General features: G+C 41.9%; 2 protein-coding genes across 7 annotated transcripts; both read left to right on the top strand.

Moving 5' to 3' along the window:
- Positions 1-3,607: 3,607 nt before the first annotated feature.
- Positions 3,608-10,758, top strand: LOC116039623 (cyclin-dependent kinase 12-like). 4 transcript variants are annotated; one of them, XM_036000676.1, is made up of 4 exons: positions 3,608-3,715; positions 4,743-5,412; positions 5,514-5,615; positions 9,061-10,758. In XM_036000676.1, exons 2-4 carry the CDS (start codon positions 4,780-4,782, stop codon positions 10,285-10,287), a joined length of 1,962 nt encoding a protein of 653 aa, XP_035856569.1. In that variant the 5' UTR covers positions 3,608-3,715; positions 4,743-4,779; the 3' UTR covers positions 10,288-10,758. The 4 variants fall into 4 exon arrangements, with proteins under 4 accessions (XP_035856569.1, XP_031140405.1, XP_031140406.1 ...); XM_031284545.2 differs by having other exon boundaries at positions 3,614-3,846; XM_031284546.2 differs by lacking the exon at positions 3,608-3,715 and adding an exon at positions 3,884-3,959.
- A 2,864-nt stretch (positions 10,759-13,622) lies between these two features.
- On the top strand, positions 13,623-22,562 carry LOC116039622 (zinc finger protein 318-like). Of its 3 annotated transcripts, none has more exons than XR_004897144.1 (7): positions 13,623-13,867; positions 14,284-14,824; positions 15,774-15,917; positions 17,451-18,968; positions 20,063-20,138; positions 21,410-21,599; positions 22,544-22,562. XR_004897144.1 is itself a non-coding variant. In XM_036000675.1 (5 exons), exons 1-4 carry the CDS (start codon positions 14,330-14,332, stop codon positions 20,135-20,137), a joined length of 2,232 nt encoding a protein of 743 aa, XP_035856568.1. In that variant the 5' UTR covers positions 13,642-14,329; the 3' UTR covers position 20,138; positions 21,410-21,617. The 3 variants fall into 3 exon arrangements, 1 of the variants encoding a protein (XP_035856568.1); XR_004897143.1 differs by having other exon boundaries at positions 13,642-14,144; XM_036000675.1 differs by lacking the exon at positions 22,544-22,562 and having other exon boundaries at positions 13,642-14,824; positions 21,410-21,617.
- Positions 22,563-22,640: the final 78 nt, after the last annotated feature.

Genomic DNA, 22,640 nt, shown 5'->3' with positions numbered 1-22,640 from the left:
TGTCGTGTGTGTTGTGAGCTTTGTGATGCTCAAAAAAACGTGTCCACCGATTTACAGACGTCTCTTTCATAAGGAATTTATATATAATGTATTTTTAAAATGTGTTTTTTTTTTATCTTTTTATAGTACCTATATTTAATAATGGATTTTGGAATGAATGGATTTGAAAACCAATTTATTAATTCCTGTTTTTAATGTACAATTAGATATTCAATAAAGAAATGCGCTATTTCAATTACCATGTCCCTGGAGGTCCCCCGTAGGTCTTTTTATTTATTTTTAGAAACAAAATAAAGATTATTCCAGTGACAAACTCAATGTTTGACAATTCAAGTAAAAATCTTTCACAAATACAGTCACACCTCCTAAACAATATATATATATATATATATATATATATATATATATATATATATATATATATTTCTTTTTTTTTTTCTTTTTTTTTGAAGAGGAGGGAATAAATCTACCGTCAACCCAAATAAAACAGTTTAAAGAAACATGGATGATTAAATGTATTTAGTGGCATTCATAATCTGGTTTATTTTCCTTGGAAAAAATGTGGCTAGTGGAAAATCTGATAGGCTGGTAACTTTAAAAATCTACCAGCCATGTTGGCCGCTGATCAAAAATTTCAAAAATTCATTTAAAGCCCTATTGGCATTAGAATAGAATTGGCAGAAAGAAACAACATTCCTGTCACCAACAACCGGAAAGATACAGGTCTAGCAGTTACGTGTGTATAAGGGCTGGGTACTGAGTTCAATACTTTTTAGGCACTGCCCGAATTGCTTGTATGGTATCAAGTATTGAAAAATGCCTCCTCATTCAATACCTAGGGAGTAAATCTCATCAGAGTCAGTGAGCCAATAAGCACGCAGCGTGCTTCTACCAAGATCTAAATAATGCTGCTGATTGGCTGTCAAACGTTACACGTCGCAGAGGATAGCAGGAAAAACTCTACGTTACACACTACTCACGTAGTAAAATCTAAATAAAAAAGTTGCCCGTCATGTATAATGTTGTCATCTCTTTTTGTTAAAATGGATTTTATAAAATTGGTATCGATAAAAGGATTGTTTAGGAACTGGTATCAAAGTCACGGTATCTGTTTTGGTAACAGTATCGAACATTTTTGAACGATACCCAGCCCTAGTGCGCATAGAATTAAATGATCCAGTATGTACGCAAAGGCTAACTTATCCTGTGTAGTTAAATAAATACAGTATCTTGATGGAATCACATCACATTCTTTTAGGACGAGATGTCACGTCAACCTCTCTCCCGCTGTATGCCTGAAGCCACATCTTTAGAAAGAGCCGCAGCCTTCGATAAAACTACAGTCGGGAAGTTCTTTGACAAACTGGCTGAAGTGATGGACAGGTGACACAATGAATACAATGGACTACATTATTAACTCTTCTTGACATATTTACAACAGTCTGGCACACCTCCTCAGGTAGGCTGCTAGCCATTTAATACATGTACAGTATGTACTTTCTCACCTAGTGCGACTAAATCATCTTTTGTAGAACAATTCATCAGCTACGTTTACAAGGATATCTATTTAGGGCTGGTTAGTTGCACTTGCTTTTTGCATTACTCTTAAGTTTGAACTATTCTGATTGTCATCGTGGCTCTTTTTGTGTCTTGTCGCTTTTGACAGGTATAAATTCCCTCCACACATGATTTATAACGTTGACCAAACAGGTGTCATAACAGTGCCGAAACCAACCCAGGTAGTGGCACTGAAAGGAGAGAAGCAAGAGTCTGCTGAAGGAGGAGAGCTTGTGACTGTGGTCTGTGCAGTCAATGCTATGGGGAATGCAGTCCCGCCCATGGTTATCTTGCCAAGGGACAGATACAAAGAACATTTCATTATAGGAGTGCCTATAGGATCGATTTGTGCCTCCAGCAGATCTGGCAGGATTAATGACACCTTTGTGGAGTTCCTGGAACATCTGGCTCAGCACACCAACTCCTCCTCTGATCATCCCATGCTGCTAATCTTTGACAACCACAAGGCCCCCATTTCACAGAGGGCATTAGATCTAGCAAAAAGAAAGGGCAATGTTATGCTCACAATTCCACTCCACACGTCCCGTCACCTGCAGCCTCTGGACATAAGTAGTGGTCTCAGCTGGTATTCTGTCTATAATGGAGTGGAATGGAAATTTCTAAGTGATCCCAAACTTTTGACCGGTAGTATATACAGTGCTGCTCATGAGTATTGGAACCCCTGCTAAAGTTGACTAAAGGGAAGAGGAATAAAAAAAATCATCTTTTGGAAATTGATCTTAATGCCTTAATTGAAAAACTTGAAAAAAAATTGAAAAATCCAACCTTTGAGAACACCAATTTTCTTTGTGAATGAATAATGTATCGTAAATAAATAAATGTTCTTCCTTAAAATACAGGGGGCATAAGTATAGACACCCCTATGTTAAATTCCCATAGAGGCAGGCAGATTTTTATTTTTAAAGGCCAGTTATTTAATGGATCCAGGATACTATGCATCCTGATAAAGTTCCCTTGGCCTTTGGAATTACACCATCATCACATACCCTTCACCATACCTAGAGATTGGCATGGGGTACTTTCCATAAGATCATCTCTCAATGCAAATCAAACCAGCTATTAGGCTAACTGAAATAAAACAATGCCAATCTCTAGGTATGGTGAAGATGTGGGGCTATTTTAATTCCAAAGACCAAGGGAACTTTATCAGGATGCATAGTATCCTGGATACTATGCATCCTGATAAAGAGATGATAGAGAGATGATTTTATGGAAAGTACCCCATGCCATGATGATGCAGGATACTCAAAAATGTGGAGGAACTCTGAGGACGGAGCAATCACGCAAACACTATTACATTGCAAACTTGATGAATGGAATGTTGAATAGTCGTTTTTGATTTTGCTGTGGCCTTGAACTAGAACAGGTAGTTTTTTCTTAAAAACGGACTCTACAGTACTCTGTTATATTTCTACTAATACTAACTTAAACTACTACTATGAACTTGTATTTATTTATAGACAAACACAGAGCTACCTCACAGGGTCACTAGCATGATGGCCAACCTGTTTCATAATGAACTAAAAATGAGTATAAGTTTATCTTACAATTTCTGTCGTGTTTCGGGTGTTTCATACCGTTCTGAATTTGCAGATGTTACCTGATTAATAAATTCTCAATAACAATAACAATGGCTCAGTTATATTCAAGTGCCCCATGACAGTGAGTGTGACAGAATACCACAATACCAGGACCCTGGACCCGAAGCAGCCATTTATAATTGTATTATTTACACTTGTGCTTTTCCCACTGTGACATGTCAAAGTATCTACTGCAAAATAAATAATAAAAAAAAAACATCCCTACAATTACACATTACCTAGTCCAGTATGTGGCGCTATTAAACGGTAGTTCGCCAGCCACCAATAAAACCCAAGAAGAAGAAGGCGAAGTCATTTTGACGTCACATTGGCACTTGGCAGGATTTCTAATAAGGCACGAGCTTCTTTTGTGAAATGAAGTTAAAAAAAATAAAAAATAATAAAAAAAAATAAGGCACGAGCCTTTATGTATGTCAATGGGCACAAGCGAGCTCGGTTCCGGCGACTGTACAACGGCCCTTAGGTTGTTTACACTCCATCCAAGAGATGGCAGTGATGTACATTTCTTGCTACTGACTAGGAACAGCTCGGTGGAGGTGAGGCGCAACGCGCCAGTAAAAAAACCCTAAATGTTAGCTATTTGCTTGACAGTTTAAATTCCCAAACCTAGTTTCAGCATTTTCCCTGGTCCTCCCCTTAAAGAAAGTGGAGTCGTCCAACGGAAAAGGTAATGTTACTTTAATGTAACGCTAGCTAGGTTGCTGCCCAGCGCTAAATTGATGATTGCTAACGTTAATAGTTTAACCAGAAAATGGCCCCAAGCTGCACTTTAGCTTTCACGTAAGCTGAGGTCTCTAAACACCAGGCCGTGGGGGTTAGTGCAAATGTGTCGCTTTTAGCTGGAAATAATTGAAACACTTTTTGATGCTAATAAATTGTGAGGTTCGTATTTTCGTACTCGCTAAAGCTAACTAGCAAAATATCCTGTGCTACTTTGCAACAGACCTACTAGCAAGCAGCCAGAAGAGCTAACCAGCTAATGTTAACATTAACGTTAGCTAGCTCAAAAACTACTGAGACCACCACCTCTCTAGCAAACTCGGTGGTCGCTAACGCTATGTGCGAACACTAACGTTTACTTTACAGCAGGTGACACGGAATAATAAGTCTTCGGTTGAAGGCAATATGTGTTTTTGTAATTTGGAGTGAAAACCTCCACACATTTAGCTAACGTTAGTTCATGACTATGTTTGAGACTCCTGCTATCGATGTAGCTATTTACGTTAGTCCCGCTTAGCACATTTGAAGAGACACTCCTCTCTTTTAAAACTCACATCATATTTTAATGTGGTCTAATATGTTAAATGCTTATTTCTGATACTGTGCAAGAGTGACTGGAGGTTTTCAACTGAAAGCTAATGAAGGGGTGCACAACAGTGTAATCACTTCCATCTACTTTTAGTATGATTAAAATGTATTCTGTGGGTCCTCCATGGTCTGTTTTTCTTTCATAAGTCCATGTGAGATACATATTGTTAATATGACCTAGGTTTGGCTTATCAATTATTCTGATATCTTTACCCCCTGATTTTAAAGCTTATTTTCTTTTCTTTTTTGCTGCAGGCTTTGACATCCACTCTGCTGCTGGAGTTGCTGTGAGATGATGCAGTCCAACAGGTCTGAGTACACTCACAGGCGGCAGTACAGTGACAAAAGTTCAAGGCAGTGGGACGACTATGATGACGGATGGGAAGAAAGGCGTGAACCTCACAGAGATATAGCGCAGGATTCCTATCAGAAATATGGCGGGGATGGACAGAGTAGCACAGAGAGGAGAGGCAGAAGCAGAGAGTACAGTGACTCGCCTAAGATGCTGTACAGCAAAGACGCAATGAACAGAGACTGGAGCAGAAAGAGCTCAGCGAGGAGACGCGTGTCTTCCCCTGTTTGGGGTACTTGTGAGAAGAAAAGGAGAAGGTGTACAGAAGATGATATGGATGAATACATGTACAGGCGTGAGCCTGAGGATGAAACAAAAAGGCAATCGCCAGACAGTTTTTCACGTGCACATGTAACCAAGGATTTTAAACATACACTACCAGAGGAAGAGGATTTCAAATACAGGAAAACACCTCAAGACTCCAAACACAGATATCGGCATGAGGAGTTCACCTATAGGCAACAACCTGATGACTGCAGACAATCGTCTGGATACTACAAAGGCAGAGATGGTCACGAAAGGAGCCGAGACGTTTCACAAGAGAGGACACGATCCCAAGATTGCTCTACAAAGGTAAGTCACAATTAACATTTTTGTGTTAGCATCAGTGGAAGGTTTGTGACAGTTTATTTTTTTTATTGTAGTTTAATTAAACTTTTCTCCATATCAAACAGAGTTATGCCAAACCCAGAGAGAGGACAGACGGCCCCTCCACAGATCATAAGGATTATCGTCAAAATAGAACATGGTTTCCCCTGAATGAACCTAGTGGGCAGGTGGGTTTATTTTACATGTGGCAATTGCACAAAAAACATAAAAAGTTGTTTTGCATTTTTGCTGATGTTTTATGAGGAAGGTGTGTTCTCCAAAACACACACACACACACATACACACACACACACAGAATGCATTTGGTTGAGTTAAGCGTGATTTATGCTACTGCGTTAAATCTATGTCGTGGCTACTAACGTAAGTACGTGGAGGCACGGACTAGAGCCCTGCGCGGGACTGTTTTCTTCATCCCGTTCCGCCGAATTTCTGACCATTACCGCTCGCACCCGCAACGTGTGTGTTATGCTCCCGCAAAACTCTGAGAATTTATGCCCGCACAATAATAGAGATGCATTGATTTTGTGTCTTCTCCCGTCCCGCATCAGAAAACACGTCATTTTATAGGTTATTAATAATAATAACTTTGCACCATCACATGACACCTAAAAATAGACTGCTTTGCAAAAAATACAACATGATAAACCACATGAAAAACAGCAGTTTTAAAATGATTAGCCATAGGGAAGGGAGCCGCGAATAACACCCTGGAAACGAGGTCCAAGTTGTTGTTTGTATAATGGATGGTGCCGGATATGAATGAAGTTTTATGGTAATCCTCCGTCCATATATCTGTTGTGATGGCACATCCATATGTTCCGATGATGGGCTTTATCTCCGCTGCCACTGACTCCTGCAGTGCTTGTGCTCGCCCCTCGACATGTCTGGATACAGTGGTTGGATGAGGTAAAACATCTTTTACGTCAAATTTGCCATATTTAGCGGCGACATTAACAAAGTGTTGCAATACGTAAACAGAGCCTTTCCCGGCGACAAAGTCATATGGCCGTATGTCTAGACAGCACACTTCCACACATTTCTCAGTAGTTTCTTGTTTAATGTGTGTAGGGAGATGTTGTTTATCCTTGAAAAGCAGCTTACTTTGACCGGGGAGAACAGAGCGGGTGTGTCGCCTCAACCCAGAGGTGCCAGATTTGTGTCCGTTGTAGACTAGTATTTTTGCACATTTGTCACAACGAACAAAGTCCAGTTTGTTTCCATCTTTGTCACAAACAATTGAGAAACTTCTCCAAATGTCAGACTTTCCTTGCTTTGTTTTTGTGTTATAAAGACCTCGTTTGAGGTTCTTTTCCACATCATTTATTGACGCCATCCTGTCGCTAGGCTACATCCCGATCCCGCAGTGTTTTTTTTTTTTTTAAGCCGCCCGTTCCCGCCTGCAGCAAAGTTCAAACCGCCCGCTCCCACGAGATTTGCGTTGGGTCTCAATGCAGCCCTCTAGTACGGAGCCTACACCAGACCCTACGCTGTTGCCTGGCGTTCACTAGGGCTTGTCCGAATACCATTTTTTGAGCTTCGAAGCTTCGGTAGTAATGAGCATCGAATATTCGAAGCTTCGGAGAGAGGACATATTATTATCTCTCTATAAATTGCAGGAACGTCTTTCTGTCTGTCTGGGTTGTATGCGAATATCTCTCGAACCGTTAGTCCAATGGATTTCAAACTAGACATGTGTCTTGCTACGGGCACGACTAAGTGCAGTGCCAAGTTTGACGTTGTTTGGATTATAAATGCAAAAGATATCGTTAAATATATATTGCTAAAAGAAACATTGGCTTTTGCCGCTCTAGCCGCTGGCCACTCCCCCTCTCACCCTGAGGACCAGAGACAAGAGAGCAGCGGAGCTTTGGCAGCTACAATGTGGCATACACCTCAGACCCACAAAAATGGGCAAAGTTGCACTACTTTGGACTGTCTTTGACTTTGAATAAACAAACGACAATTCCCGAATTTAAGGACGTATCAGAATCCCACACATGCAAAGCACAACCACACAACAAGTGCAGACAGAGCGTGATGCCACTTATAGGCAGGCTATCTATCTAATAAAGCCAGACGTATCTTTATATATGTGTCCGTGTTTGGGGGGAAGGTAACCTGCACATCAGCAGACACCACATGCAGAACGCTTTAGAACAGCGGGGGGGACTCTTTTCCTGCTATTGTATTAAATTGCTGTGAGCTGACAGAACATAACGTAGCCTAATCTTGGAGATTATTCCTTCACATAGCGGTGCAATGCGAGAAAATCTCAGAGCTGAACCAGGCAGATACATCAGTTTTCATCAGACTCACCCTGGGTCGGGTTAATTAAGTCGCCAAAATAACCCCGCGAATCAAATCCCCTACTTCCACGTTAACCGTCAAGCCACTAAACCTGTATGAAAATGAACACCTCTGCTGAAATGTTAATTTTGTTAACGATCTCTCTCTCTCTCTCTCTCTCTCTCTCTCTCTCTCTCTCTCTCTCTCTCTCTCTCTCTCTCTCTCTCTCTCTCTCTCTCTCTCTCTCTCTCTCTCTCTCTCTCTCTCTCTCTCTCTCTCTCTCTCTCTCTCTCTCTCTCTCTCTCTCTCTCTCTCTCTCTCTCTCCCCCCACACACACACACGGTCCGGTTCTGGTGGTTGATGAACGCAGATGTGCTGATTAGCGTTCATAAACGGGCCAGGGGGGTAGCGCACTGCCATGAGTCCATGACGCTAATGTCTGATTACTGTCTGATATGTGATTACATTTTTAAAAATGTATTGTATTTCGAACATATTCAAGCGCGAATGAGAACCGTTTGGAGGGGGATGCCAGGTTGTGCAAAAAAAAAAGAAAAAAAACGAATATTCGAATGTCAAATTTTCAAATCGAATACCAACCCACCGAACGAATATTCGGGTCCAGCCCTAGCGTTCACCTCCCGAAAAATGTAACTACATGTCGGGACAACGCACGTCACTCGGCCCTGGCTTGGTAGCGTTGCATTTCCCCCTACTAGAGGCTTCACTTTTCCTGCTACAGATTTCCCACCGTCAGAAAGGACAGGGGAGACACTTTGTTTCTCCCACTATGACTCTAGAATCGATACTCGCTCCGAAGCTAATCACCGTCACTCCCTCTACCACACCCCATGTGCACACACACATGCCGGCCCTGCTGTTCTCTTAAAGAGATCGACACACCAACGCACAAGTATAAACTTCCTGCCACTTGCGTAGGCTACAGCAAAAGCTCTGCGTGGAGCCTCCGCAGAAGCATAAGTCACGCTTAACACTGATTTAAATTTTTTTGTTACAAGAAAAGTGTGAGTCATTCTTTCGATACGGTCTAATTAGTAAAAGGCTAAGAGACAGCTTCCCGACATCAGCTTAAAAGTGAACCAATCATCCTGGCCTATAACGACGTAATATTCTTCTAAAAGAAGCTTCTTTTAATCAAATAAAATAAGAGAAAGTGCTGTTTAATTTTTAAGATTATAGAATTAACATTTAATGGCTCCAAATTTCTAACAGGTGGTTCCACATCTACAAAAATAGATTTGACAAACGAAGACTGCTAATAGTAGTTTGACAAACTGCGTTTGCTTGTGTGTGTTTCCCATCAGTCTTTCGAGAGGGCCGTCGCCGGCCAAAGTGCTGCCGTTCCTGAGCAGAAGAAGTCGGCCATGGGTTTTCAGCGTTTCCTTGATGTGCTCAACAAGGGTGTGAATGTCACCATGCTCAACAAGATAGTGACTCAGACCGCCACTGAAGTGAGTGATCGGCCACGCTCGCCGCGTTCTTTCACGAACACCGATCGTCCGTGGTCTCCTGGTTACGCTGGGGGGCAACAGGGAAGCCACCAAAATACCAGCCACTGGAGCGAGTGCGAGAGGTCCCAGAGACTGGCGTCTCCAAAGCCTCGTTGCAGGTCCGTCAGCCCTGAGGGCCGCGCTCCGTCTGATGAAAAGTCTCTGCAAAGGGCTGACGGAGACCAAAGCTACTTTAGCTCCAACAGTAGATCCCGGTCTCCCTCAGTGGTGGGAAAGATAACACTGACACCTGAAGAGGAGCACAAGCACAGGCAAATGCAAGATGTCCTACAGGCCATTGGCATTGATTTAGGATCCGAAGAACTGGGCCAAATGTCACATCGGATCCATGAGCGGTTATATGGAAAGAAGGATTGTGACGGGGGGCGCCATCGTAGAGGAAGCCGGGAAAGGGACACGAGGCCAGCGTTTTCACCGAGACCGCAAAGTAGATCATCGTCATCGAGCAGATCTAGTTTTAGCCTGGTAAATCGGGAATATCACCAGACAAAAGACTCGTATAGTGCTCAGAGGGATGAAACCGAGGTACAACAAGTACAGGTGCATGAAGCTGTCGGATATGGCCAGAATAGCAGCCGTGGCACTTTACAGGAGAGTCAGAAATGTGAAACTTACTCCCAGGAAAGTACTGCTCCATGTCAGTCATTTTCTCAAAATTCCCCATACACTTTATCGACGTCATCCCCTACACCTGTAATGCCGAAGTACTCCCCAGTCTGTTCACCGCTGCTGCCATACCCTGCTCTGCCCCCAGCTCTGCCCCCTCCTAACTTGCCCCACCTTGGACCCAGGTTTTTCATGCCTGGCCTGCCTCCCTTCTTCCCTTACCCCCGTGCCCCACCTTTGAACATCTTTCCCGCACTACTCGCTCAAACGAGGCACCTTCTCAATCCAAGCAATCCACCCTTTTTGAACCTGCCAGGTAATAATCCGACTCAGTATATGAACACCACACAAAAATCCAAAACTCTGTCAAGGCCTCGCTGTCTGCAGGTTATTGAAACCAAACAACCTGGATGAAGAGCGTTGCATAGGGTGTATATCTGACTGACTGATATAGTTGAAAAATTATGTTTTGTCTCTGGAGAATAGTAAAATATCTCCATAAAATAAACAGTTGGGCCTTTTTATGGCGTTCTGTTTTAACCACAAAACACATTTGAACATCCCCTCACAGAAAATGAACAACACGCAAACCTGTCTAGCAGAAACAAAGAGCAAGGCCAACACAGACAATGTAATTAACAGACCACAGTGACAAAGCTCCAGGGGGTGTTGGAGCTCTGTTCTTATACCCATAGCACAATTACATGCTTAATAAAAAATGCACAGTGTAAAGAAAGTGTTTTATTGATTTAGGTTTTTCAAATTTTGTTTAAACACCTTGATTTGATACATTATAATTGTTAAAATTATATTTAGGGCTGCAGATTATTTTCATTGATTGTTTTCTCGGTTAATCGATTAGTTGTTTGGTCTATAAAATGTAAAGAAAAAGAAGAAAAAAATGTGGACCAGTGTTTCCCAAAGCCCAAGATGACGTCCTCAAATGTCTCGTTTTGTCCACAACTCAAAGACATTCAGTTAACTGTCACAGAGGAGAGAAGAAACTAGAAAATATTCCCATTTAAGAAGCTGGAATCTGAGAATTTCTACATTGTTTTTTCATAAAAAAAATCACTACTAAACTAGTTTGCGAGTAATTTTATAGGCATACTGTTTCTGCCTTCCCTGCTCTACCTGTAAAGCACTTTGGGTCAACTGTTGTTCGTTTAATTGTGCAATACAAATTAAATGACTTGACTGAATTTTATAGTTGACAACTAATCGTTTAATCTTTGCAGCTCATTACATTTGCGCACAGTTTTTTTTTTTTTTGTAGGATACAAGCTTGTATCCTAATGAAACCGCACCATGGTCAAGTGTTCAGTCTTCAGAGGATTTTGGCTGACCCACAACAACAAAATGTGCTCTACTCTTAAGCCTCCGTTTGTCAGGTTGACATGTCCTTTTGTGTACACGTACAGAACATGATTGTGTAAATATTTGAATCGCTTAATATTAAAGGCAGTGATTCTAAGTACATGGCAAAGAACCGTTTTATTGCACTAACTTTTCTTGAATATATTGTGAAGAAGAAAAAAAACTATTCTCAGAAGAAGCAAGACGTTGGATGGGACTGTCGTGCAAAAAAGTCAAAATGTCTCATGAAATGATCCTCAGTGGCAGGCTGCACAGAACTAGGGCTGCAACCAACGATCATTTTCATTATCGATTCATCTTTCGATTATTTTCTCGATTAGGGGATGATAAGAAATGGTGAAAAACGACGTAATTTAGTTTTTTTTCACCACAACTTAAAGATATTAAGTTTACTATCACAGAGGAGTAAAGAAACCAGAAAGAAAATCACATTTAAGAAGCTGCAATCAGAATTTTTTACTTTTTTTGATAAAAAAAATGACAAACTGCTTAATCGATTATCAAAATAGTTGGCGATTTAATTTAATAGTTGACAACTAATTGAGTATTGATTAATCTTTGCAACTCCTACTGCCTCAGAATATGACAAATCAGGATGTTAGAATACAACACAGTGTGGTTTAGAGAACGTTAACAGTTATTTTCATTTATCCATTTCTATACCAAGCAGGTTAATCCCATTTCCCATCGTCGTCTGCTTATCCGGGGTCGGGTCACGGGGGGAGCAGCTCCAGCAGGGGACCCCAAACTTCCCTTTCCCGAGCCACATTAACGAGCTCCGACTGGGGGATCCAGAGGCGTTCCCAGGCCAGGTTGGAGATATAATCCCTCCACCTAGTCCTGGGTCTTCCCCGAGGCCTCCTCCCAGCAGGACGTGCCTGGAACACCTCCCTAGGGAGGCGCCCAAGGGGCATCCTTACCAGATGCCCGAACCACCTCAACTGGCTCCTTTCGATGCGAAGGAGCAGCGGCTCTACTCTGAGTTCCTCACGGATGACTGAGCTTCTCACCCTATGTCAAAGGGACACGCCAGCCACCCTCCTGAGGAAACCCATTTCAGCCACTTGTACCCGGGATCTCGTTCTTTCAGTCATGACCATAGGTGAGGGTAGGACCAAAAATTCACCGGTAGATCGAGAGCTTTGCCTTTTGGCTCTGCTCTCTCATCACAACAGTGCGATAAAGTGAATGTAATACCGCCCCCGCTGCGCCGATTCTCCTGCCAATCTCCTGCCAATCTCCTGCTCCATTGTCCCCACAAATCGTGAAGACCCCAAGGTACTTGAACCCCATCACTTGGGGTAAGGACTCATTCCCTACCTGGAGTAGGCACTCCGTCGGTTTCCTGCTGAAAACCATGGCCTCAGATTTAGAGGTGCTGATCCTCATCACAGCCGCTTCGCACTCGGCTGCAAACTGATCCCCTAGTATGTATACTTGGGGGGTACAGGAGCTGACATAGATTATATGTATTTTTATAATACATTTTGGAATGGATCAATTCCATTTCAGATCTGTCACACCTTCACACAAGCTCAGAGAGGTGAATGCAGAGTTCCTAAAATTCCTGTAAAGGTCTGCCAAGTTCCAACCAGTTTGAGATTTCACATGGCACTACAGTGCAACAGGAGAAGATTAATCAATACTCATAGAAGCTAGACATTCAAGAACCAAAGCTAAATCTGGCACTGCTGCAGAGACGATGAATAAAGAACCACACTTGACCTTTTAAGATTTAGCTTAGTTATTTATTTTATTTATTTTTTTAAATCTAATGATTTTGTCTGCAGGCAATTGCAGGTGTATATATCTATGGCTTATGGGCTCAGGGTTGATTTTCTTTAGAAATGATAAAGCTTAAAAACAGTTTTTTTCAAGACAACGCAACATGTTGCTTTTATTACAATGAAGTGAAATCGCCTTAGGTTTTAAGATTATATCACTTAATATGATATTGGCGATTTGTGTGCTTTTTTGGAAACTATGCAAAGGAGCTAATAGGGGAAAATAACAAAATGGAAAGTCTGACCCTATAAACCATTTAATATAGGTAAGGTTTTGGCCAGAGATGGACTAAGAAGCAGTAGTGTCAAATATAATTTGCATAAAAGCAGACTAGAAAGTAAAGTACAAGTACCTCAAATTTGTACTTAAGTACAGTACTTGAGTGAATGTACTTAGGCTACATTCCACCACTGATTGAATGTATGAAGTAACGTTAACTGAATTAACAGTGTTAACTAATGCTGATCAGCAACTACTGTACTTAAGTACAAATTTGAGGTGCTTATACAGTACAAGTAGAAAAAGTACTTCAGTCTTTTCTTTTCTACTTCTACTCCACTACATTTCAGAGAGAAATATTTGAGTATTACTTAGGTGTTGGTACTCCGTCCAGCAGCTGGCGCTGTCAATATCCACTTTTCAACACCACCAAAGCAGTGAGAGCATACTTGGCCCAAATTCCTTAGTTCAAGCTATTTTTCTAACATCAACGGTTGTCCTTGTCTTTTGCTGAAGCTTATTAAAGCTCAGTTTTGGCATTCCACTGTTCTAGAACTTAATTTTCGAGATAACCGCATATAAACAGTTGTCCCACGATGCGACAGAGGAAGAGGTAACATTAGTTTCAGCCGCTGTAGTAACGTAGCTAGCTAGCTACGTAAACAGTCTGTTAACGTTAGCGGCCATGCTAAGCTATCTGAAAACAGCATTTAACGCTAGCCTTCGCTGTTTGTTTGACCTTTAATTTGCCAAATAACATGACATCATCTTACAGTGCCAAAAGGGTGGTTAGGTTATCAAATGCTAGGCTTAGTCTTTCCTCAAAATAAGTCAATATGTGAGCCAAGTTAAAGTATTTGGTACTGAAAATATGTCAACAGTCGCGCGAGGTGGAACTTCTCCAAAAGGCAGTTGGACATTATCTATTAAATAAGGTTAACGTTACTGTGCTGTCAGTAAAGTAACAGTCTGCATACCGGTCTGTTCTAATCTATCTAGCAATTTCTCCACATTGTTTCTACTTTACAGAGTGTACTGACTGCATAAACCGTAATAGAGAGAGACTGGCTGAAGGATGAATCCAGTCGACTGGGACGCTATTCTTCGGACAGTCCAGAAAAATCTGGACCCAAATCACCAGAATTATGTTAATAACAGCATGGAGAATGCCCCAAGAACTGATAACGAGAGGGACACTTACTGCGAATACTCGAGGCACACTTTTGATGCTCGGCAAAGCAGCATGGGATGGGAGGGAGTCAGTCCTCCTCTCTCGTTTAACTTACACATAAAGGAGTCAGAAGTCGAGGACCCAGATGGAGCGCCACTTGAACTGGAGGAAGAGGATCCAGAGCTGGCGAGAAAGCGAAAAGAGCTTAGAGAGATTGAGGAGCGGATACTACTTAAGAAAGCTGCTATTGCTCTGAAATCTGTTGAACCGCTTGTGAAGAAGACCACACCTTCAGACTTTTCCTGTAATGAACAATCATCTGCATGCAAAGGAGCAACTCTTAAAGACAGGGTGAATGTCATTTTGCAGCAGCGACATCCTGCCGGCTTCCTGTCAAAGGTGAGTGATAGATAGATTGATTGATTGATTGATTGATTGATTGATTAACAAATCTGATCAACCAATCAGCAGGCAGCATGCAGAGGCCCACTGCTTTCCAGATATACTGTTTACTAGGGCTTCACAATTAATCACAATGTTATTGTAATCGCAATACGGACCAGTGCAATATCCAAATCGCAGAGGGGTGCAAGATTTGTTAAAGGGCAAATATGTGTCAAACCATTCTGAATTGAATATCGTGGTGCTGCAGAGACGTCCCAGCCAAAAAAATCGTATCCTACAGACTAGAGAAAAAAATCTTTGTTTACTACAGTTCCTCGCTAAAAAACATTATTTTTGAAATATTTATCAATGTAAATGTAGTCTATATCGATGACGTTCCACTTCTGGGATTGTTCAGGTGCCGCTGGAAATTTCGCCAGATGTCCTTTGGAATGCCTTTGTGTTGGCAATCTTAACTCTGGTGGATTTACGAGGACTATGGTTAACTGCTCCTCAGATCTCTGCAGGGTAAATCCAGACAGCTAGCTAGACTATCTGTCCAATCTGAGTTTTCTGTTGCACGACTAAAACAACTTTTGAACGTACACATGTTCCACCATAACAAGTTCCTTCCCGAGGCTATTTTGCAGCGGCACCATCATTGTGTCCGGTGCTTAGCGCCGCCCAAGACAATTGTGATTAGTTTAAAGAAATGCCAATAAACCAGAGCACGTTTTTATCCCATCCCGGAATGCTGTGTGGACTAGCCAGACCCTACTCCGCAGCGCCGTGGAGGAAGGTCTGGCAATGCGAGATACAAAAAAATAATGATACAAAAATGATCATGACCTCCAATATCGTGAATCATATCGCAATCGCAAAAGCAGTTAAAATAATTGCAATTAGATATTATCCTCATATCGTGCAGCCCTAGTGTTTACTGCATTGCCTCCTTGTTTTTCAGGTGCGGTCTCCCAGAGAGAGAATGAACTCATCCAGGCTGAGCAGAGATGGTCTGCTGCAGGACGACCATCCCCTGAAGCTCAGAGTGAAGGCACTCATGAAGCACAGATGTAGTGAGCCCTGTGTTTTGCCAGCAAGCAGAGAGGTTTGTAATATTTTTGAGCCACCTACTTTGTAGAAAATAGGCATCACATTCACACTATATTAATATTTTTCATTATTAATAATCACATAAATACAACTAAAAATAAATTTATAAAATGGATAAATAAAAACGTAAATAAGAGAAAACACAAAATCCCATATGAAATTAGTATTCTGTCTTCTCAAATACCTATCCACTAGGATTGCAACGGATCACCAAACTCACGGTTCGGATTGGATCACGGTTTGAAGTCACGGATCAGATACATTTTCAGATCAGCACTAAAAACACGTCTATTTCGGAGCATCAGAGAGCAGAGCAGGTGTTTAAGTGGCACCGAAATCCACGTTGCTATTCCGTCCGGTAGATACCGGTCGTTTAGGCATCGGTGCCATATTAGTACCAGATTTTAACATGCGCCATTCACGTGAACATAAAATTGCTTTGCCTGTTTCTTTTCACGGCAACCCTCCATAGCGATTTATCAGCCTACTTTATGTAACAGTATTGTGGTTCAACTTTACAATTGATCCATACGGACCACGGATCAACTATGGTCCGTTACTACTATCCACCCATGAAATTACAGGATCTTTTTCAAGTAAAACCCAGGAAAAATGATGGGATTTGACAGACATGGTTTAACGTTTTACATGTTTTTATACTTTAAACATATACTGTTGAGATAATAGAGTGCTGCAGAAATGACTCCAAAAACCCATGAAATGAGTTGGCATTTTTGCACTAACCTGATACAAGAAGGAGGGCCTTGTTGTGTGTGTGTGTGTGTGTGTGTGTGTGTGTGTGTGTGTGTGTGTGTGTGTGTGTGTGTGTGTGTGTGTGTGTGTGTGTGTGTGTGGGGTTCACCCCAAAATGTATTTTTAATCGTCTCTGATCGATTTATTTTCCGTCCCCGTGGCACCCTTAACTTAAAGCCCTGATATCATTATCAGACTCTCAAGTATTCATATCAGTGTTGGCCTCAAAAATCCAAATCTGATACCAGTGTGTTTAAAAAAAATACATATATTTTACTATGTTTTAACAGCAGTGTACTACTATCCCTGTATGGATATGATTGCTGTCACTGTTGTATTGTCTGGCTCAGGTTAAACTTTTTGTGAAACATGAACAAACGCAAACAATAAATGCTACAGAACTTTTTTTTTACTATCCAGTTTGACAGTCAGTCATAACCGAAAAAGAACATAAATAAATTACGTGGTATCGGATGGTTGCATAAACTCCAGTACTTTCCAATACCAGCATTTTAGGCGGTATCGGAGGCTTTTCCGATACTGGTATCGGCATCGGAACATCTCTAGTAGTAATGAAGTGAATGTAAGTGAAGTGGATAGAAAAAGGCTTTCAGGAGTTGATGCCTTTTTCCTGACAGTAATTTTGTCTTTTGGTACTCCCAAGTAAAGAAAGTAGCAAGTATGAAAAAACTTGTCCGGTTGCAATAAGTTCTTGATATTACAAATTAATGTTTTAACAACAAGCAATGTGTCTGTGTATCTGCCCCTTTCCCAGGCCACTGACGCCCCACCGTCTCCTCCCATCCGACGCAATACTTCCCCAGCCAAGCAAGAGAACGGCGTCAACGAGGGTTTCCAGCTCTTCCTCAGCGTGCTTAACAAAGGCGTGGATTTCGACTTCCTCAGCAGGATCGTCACCAATGACAGCGAGGACCTTCCTTTAGGCGAGGAGCTCCTGAACATTCACCCCGCTGCTGCAGAGAACAAGTCCGACCCAGCCTTCGGGAGCGAGAGCCAGCGATCGAATAGCGGAGTGTCGCTGCCAGGCCACAGTCGGACCAACAGCGGAGAGAGGAAGACTGACCCGCCCAGTCAAGAGAGATCCCTCAATGAGACCCTACCTGATGATGGAGAAAAGAAGGACGACAGAGGAGAAGCAAATGGTCGATCCAGGTCTCCCTCGGCAGGGAAGAACAAGAAGAAGAACGAAGAAGAAAAACCAAAGGTGGATGAGCAGAGCGCACAGCTCCAGAACATTCTTAAAACCCTGGGGCTGAGCCTGGAAGTAGAAGAGATGAGCAAACTAGCAGACCGGACTCAGGAGAGGCTGTATGGTAAGAAGCATGGCGACAGAAGAGCTGACCGCAGAGCGGAGCAGGAGAGTCAGCAGAGGGGCTCCCAAAGGCATTACAGTCACTCCTCCTCTTCTTCCTCCTCTTCCAGGTCCACTAGGTCTAGAAACTTTAGTCCCAGCCCCTCTCGCCGTCGGTGCTCCCACAGCAAAGACTCCAAGCGAAGATCTGAACGCAGCCACTCGAGAGAAAAAAGCCGTGACGGACCGACACACCAAGACCATAACCGGGACAGAAGAGAAGCACAGAGGTGCAAGGACGAAGACCGAGACGGAAAATACCTCGAAGAAATCTCTACTTATCAACATCCATATCCACCAAACCCACCGTATCCCCAGCCCCACCCTAGTGCTTTTTCTGAATTTTCAGCCTACAGTTTGTCCCAGGACTCGGAGTACACTGCTTACCACAGCGGCACTTACAGCGCTGCTACAGACTCTTACTGGACACATACTCAGGATGCCATTCCTCCCTCCCTCTATCCCAGCGAGGGTCCTTATCCACTAAACACCTACTGTCCCTTTCCTGGCTCCGTCGTGGCACCTAACGTGGTTTACCCTCATCGCCGATCTCTGGAAGACATGAACTGGTTTGTGAATCCAGACCTGTCTCAGAGCGAAGGCCAAAGCGGTTCTGTTTCTGGCCCTCGCTGCCTGCAGGTCATCAAGACTAAGACCACCGAGAGCAATTTAAAGCAACTCACATCAGGCAAAATGCGAAGGGGGACCGCGGAGTCGAAGTTGAAGAGCAGACGTAAACGCTGGGCAAGGAAAAAACAGCTTCGAAAAGCACAGAAAATTGCAGAAAAACAAGAGAAACAGAGTGCAAATTCGGTGGAGGAGGCTCTACAGCTCGATGAAGATAACTCGGAAGCCGAGCTGTCGGAAGAGGAAAAACAGCCGCCAACAGAGACGGAAATTAAGGCGAACCTGAGGAAAACGGTTGGTGGAGTGTTGGGTTTTATCAGCTTCCTAATCCATCTCATTTTAGGAGGTTAGGTTAGCGAGGTCTTGTCCCATTAGTCCGTACGATTGTTAGCAGGATATATCAAATATATATATTATGAATATATATATATATATATATATATATATAAATAAAAGATGGATTTCAATTAAGTTTGCTGAAAAGTTGGGCCATGAGCCAAGCACCAAGTGATCCAGTTCATTTGTGGATCAGGTCCCAATCAACGTAGACAAAAAATTGTAAACTAAGAGATATTTACATTTATGTCAAATTCATGTGAATGGCTGTTGCCAGTGTTACATGCATATGTATTTTTGGTTTCTATTAGTTACAGTAAGCCATTTAAAAATGTTGGCATCATATTATTGCATTCATAACCTAAATAACTGTTGATTGATTAATCGTTAAAGTAATCTTTCATGCAGAAATGGCAGAAAAAGCTGTTTTCAGCCTCTGAAATATGGAGATATCCTTTTTTCTGTTTTATATCATATTAAAACTGAATATCTTTTGGACAAAACAAGGCATTTAAAGACATCACCTCGGACTTTGACAAAACTGGGATTTTCTTTTTCTTTACTGCTTTCTGACATTTTATAGACAGATGATTAATCTAGAAAGTAATCAGCAGATTAATAGATAATGAAAATCATCCTTGGTTGCAGCCCTACTATACACAAAAGAGTTCTGCATTTCAGATATTTCCGCTAATAATTCAAATGGCAGCTGTCAGAAAATGACGGTAGCACATGATCATATTTTCAACGTTGCTTCTGAAAGTGTACAACAGTGATGTCACACGTCTTCTTGCTGAAAGTCAGTGACGTTTAGTAAATAACTCCTTTACTCTAAATGATTCTGAGATGCTTGATAAATACAGGCCCAGGAATCTTTAGGATTTCTCAACATTTTCAGACGGGATTTTTTTTAAACATTTATATTTCCTCATGGGTGTACCTATGGGGAGGGGGTGTACAGACCTGCATAGTAGAATTTTTTTGTACTCATTTATCCTGTGATTGTATATCACCATTTGTGTTATGAATTTCTATATTTCTTTTATTTCAAGCTTGAATTATTTAACCAGAAGGTGAAGCAAAAAGTGCCACAGCCAGCCATCTTCCTGACCCCTCAGATTGATTAAAGTAAGTAAACTAAAGTGTGAGAATACTGTGTGTACATATATGATGATATGTATTATTATATGTTTAGTTACATTATGCTCCATTTCAGGGGTAAAACACATTCCAACGCACAAAACATCCCAGAATATCTATCTCTTCCTTACTGAAATCATATTGCTAGAGCTCTAACAATTCCAAATTCTGCTGTACAATTAATTGCGATTAACAATAAAAAGTCTCTTTCAGTTAAAAATATTTATTCATTCATTACTTTTTTAAACAAATTAAAGTTTTGAACGAGAAATTCATCTTGGAGGTGGAAAAACATAATAGACATCACCGATCTTTTTTTTATAAGGACGCCAGAAAAGAGAAGACATGGAGTTTAATAACAAGAGCGCGTGGAGTGGAAGGTAGATACTAGCTTCAGAAACACGTGATTGTTCTGTAAAATACAAAGTAGAGACAATAAAATCTGCGAGTCAGGCAGGCAAGACGCAGCCAGAACGCAGCACAGACGTGCCCAGTGGAAAATCTGGGTAAATGTGTGCTGGAAGCGAGCAGTATGATGTGTGTAGAGGTCTGTATGGTTATACTGTAGCAGCCTGGTGTCGTTTTCAGGCAATTTGATAAAGGTAAACATAGGTATGGCCGTGCATAATGCCAATACAGTGAGGCGCTGGCTGGCTAAGCATTCATTTACACACACTGCGTCGGTCTTCAGACAGTGTATAAAACGCAGGTCTTTCCGTTTTGTTTTGAATGCCTGCGGCAGGAAGTTGAGTCCGGTTTAACTTTAGGAGAAAAGCAACCCGACATCAAAGTGCTGTGGACAATCATATACCGTTAATCGGCGGCTATCAGACTCACCAGTCCATATTGCTGTCCAACATCACTGCCTCTGTCGCAGCTGCAATAAAAATGTAAACACTATGAGGTTAAAATACGAAAGACATGCACTGAACTGGCCAGGATTTTGTGTCCTGCAACAACAAAGCAGTCACTTCAACTCTCGCTTCGTCTCTTTTTGTTCTCTCATTTTCCGTGAAATAAAGCTGCCTTCAGGTGCGGTTTGTTTCCCCCGCCGCTGCTGGCGCCACCTAAGCTTTGGATATATTAATAATATTACTGTTGAAAAGCACTGAAGCTTCGAAGCTCAAAAAATAGTATTCGGTACAGCCCTAAAGTCTTCATAAGCTGCATGATGATTTAAATGGAAATTTGTTCAGCAGCATTGAGTAACTGTCGTTTGGTCTTGCGTGGTTATAATTTTTTTCCTCCTTTTTCCGTAGATCTGTGGAGTGTTGCGAACCTGCCGTGAGCCCCGACAGACCATTTGGACCTTATCATGTTCAACATTCATTTATTCATTCAACCATTTAGTATTGGAGTCACATTTTCAGATTTGTACTGAATCATCATCGAACTGGAACTGGAAGTAAATGATATCTTCCTTAAAATAATATTTTTGTGTCATTAAAGGTGCACTATGAGTTCCTGCATGGTTTCAGCGCAATTTCATTTTTATCTCAAATCGTAGGCAGCTCTCCTTGATCCGCTAGCTTCCTGCCCCCTGAATAGACTGTGAAAAAGCCCGGTCTCAGGAGACAACACAGGGGGCGTAAACGTCAAACAAACACTAGAGGCACAGGATAGGCACCAAAATACAACAAACCACTCCAGCCAATCACCGGCAAGATGGTTGGGGGAGGGGGTGGAGGTTAGTGACAGTTAGTCAGTTAGTCATGACAGTTATGGAAACATGGGGGGAGGGGCGAGCTTGCTCGTTTTGTTTGAAATTCACTTGGCACGTCAACAGAAGTAACGTCATGCAGGAACGCATAGTGCACCTTTTAAAGTGATGGTTCGGAGTAATTTCACCCTAGGCTGCTTTGGACCTTGACCTCGAGCCAAACAACCCCCCACAAGCTTTTTTCCCTTGTTATAACTTTGGTCGAGTTAGCGTTATCAGCTGGTTAGCTTAGTGCAGGCGCTAATGGATCCACGTTTGTATCTCGTAAATTACCCCACTAATAATGCCTGGAATGATACCAAACTTCTACAGTAGTACAAATAGGTACAATAGGTTGCTATCGCACAGTAGCAGCCGAGAGGAGTATCCATCAGGCAAGTGTTATTTAAATATACTTCTTGTGTAGTTACAAACTTTCTAATGCCTCGTTTTATAAGTACAGAAACTATTTGTACTACTGTAGAAGTTTGGTATCATTCCAGGCATTATTAGTGGGGTAATTTACGAGATACAAACGTGGATCCATTAGCGCCTGCACTAAGCTAACCAGCTGATAACGCTAACTCGACCAACGTTATAACAAGGGAAAAAAGCTAATGGGGGGGTTGTTTGGCTCGAGGTCAAGGTGCAAAGCAGCCTAGGGTAAAATTACTCCGAACCATCACTTTAAAAGTGGCTATATGTAACTTTCAGTTTGTGTTGATTCTAGCGGCTGCTTTGGACAACAGCGGTAGTGTTTTTACCACCCCTGCTTTTCTTTATGGTGCTTT

Source organism: Sander lucioperca, chromosome 4 (assembly GCF_008315115.2).
Source record: "Sander lucioperca isolate FBNREF2018 chromosome 4, SLUC_FBN_1.2, whole genome shotgun sequence".
NCBI classification, from domain to species: Eukaryota; Metazoa; Chordata; class Actinopteri; order Perciformes; family Percidae; genus Sander; species Sander lucioperca.
This window is presented reverse-complemented; position numbering and strand designations above follow the sequence as displayed.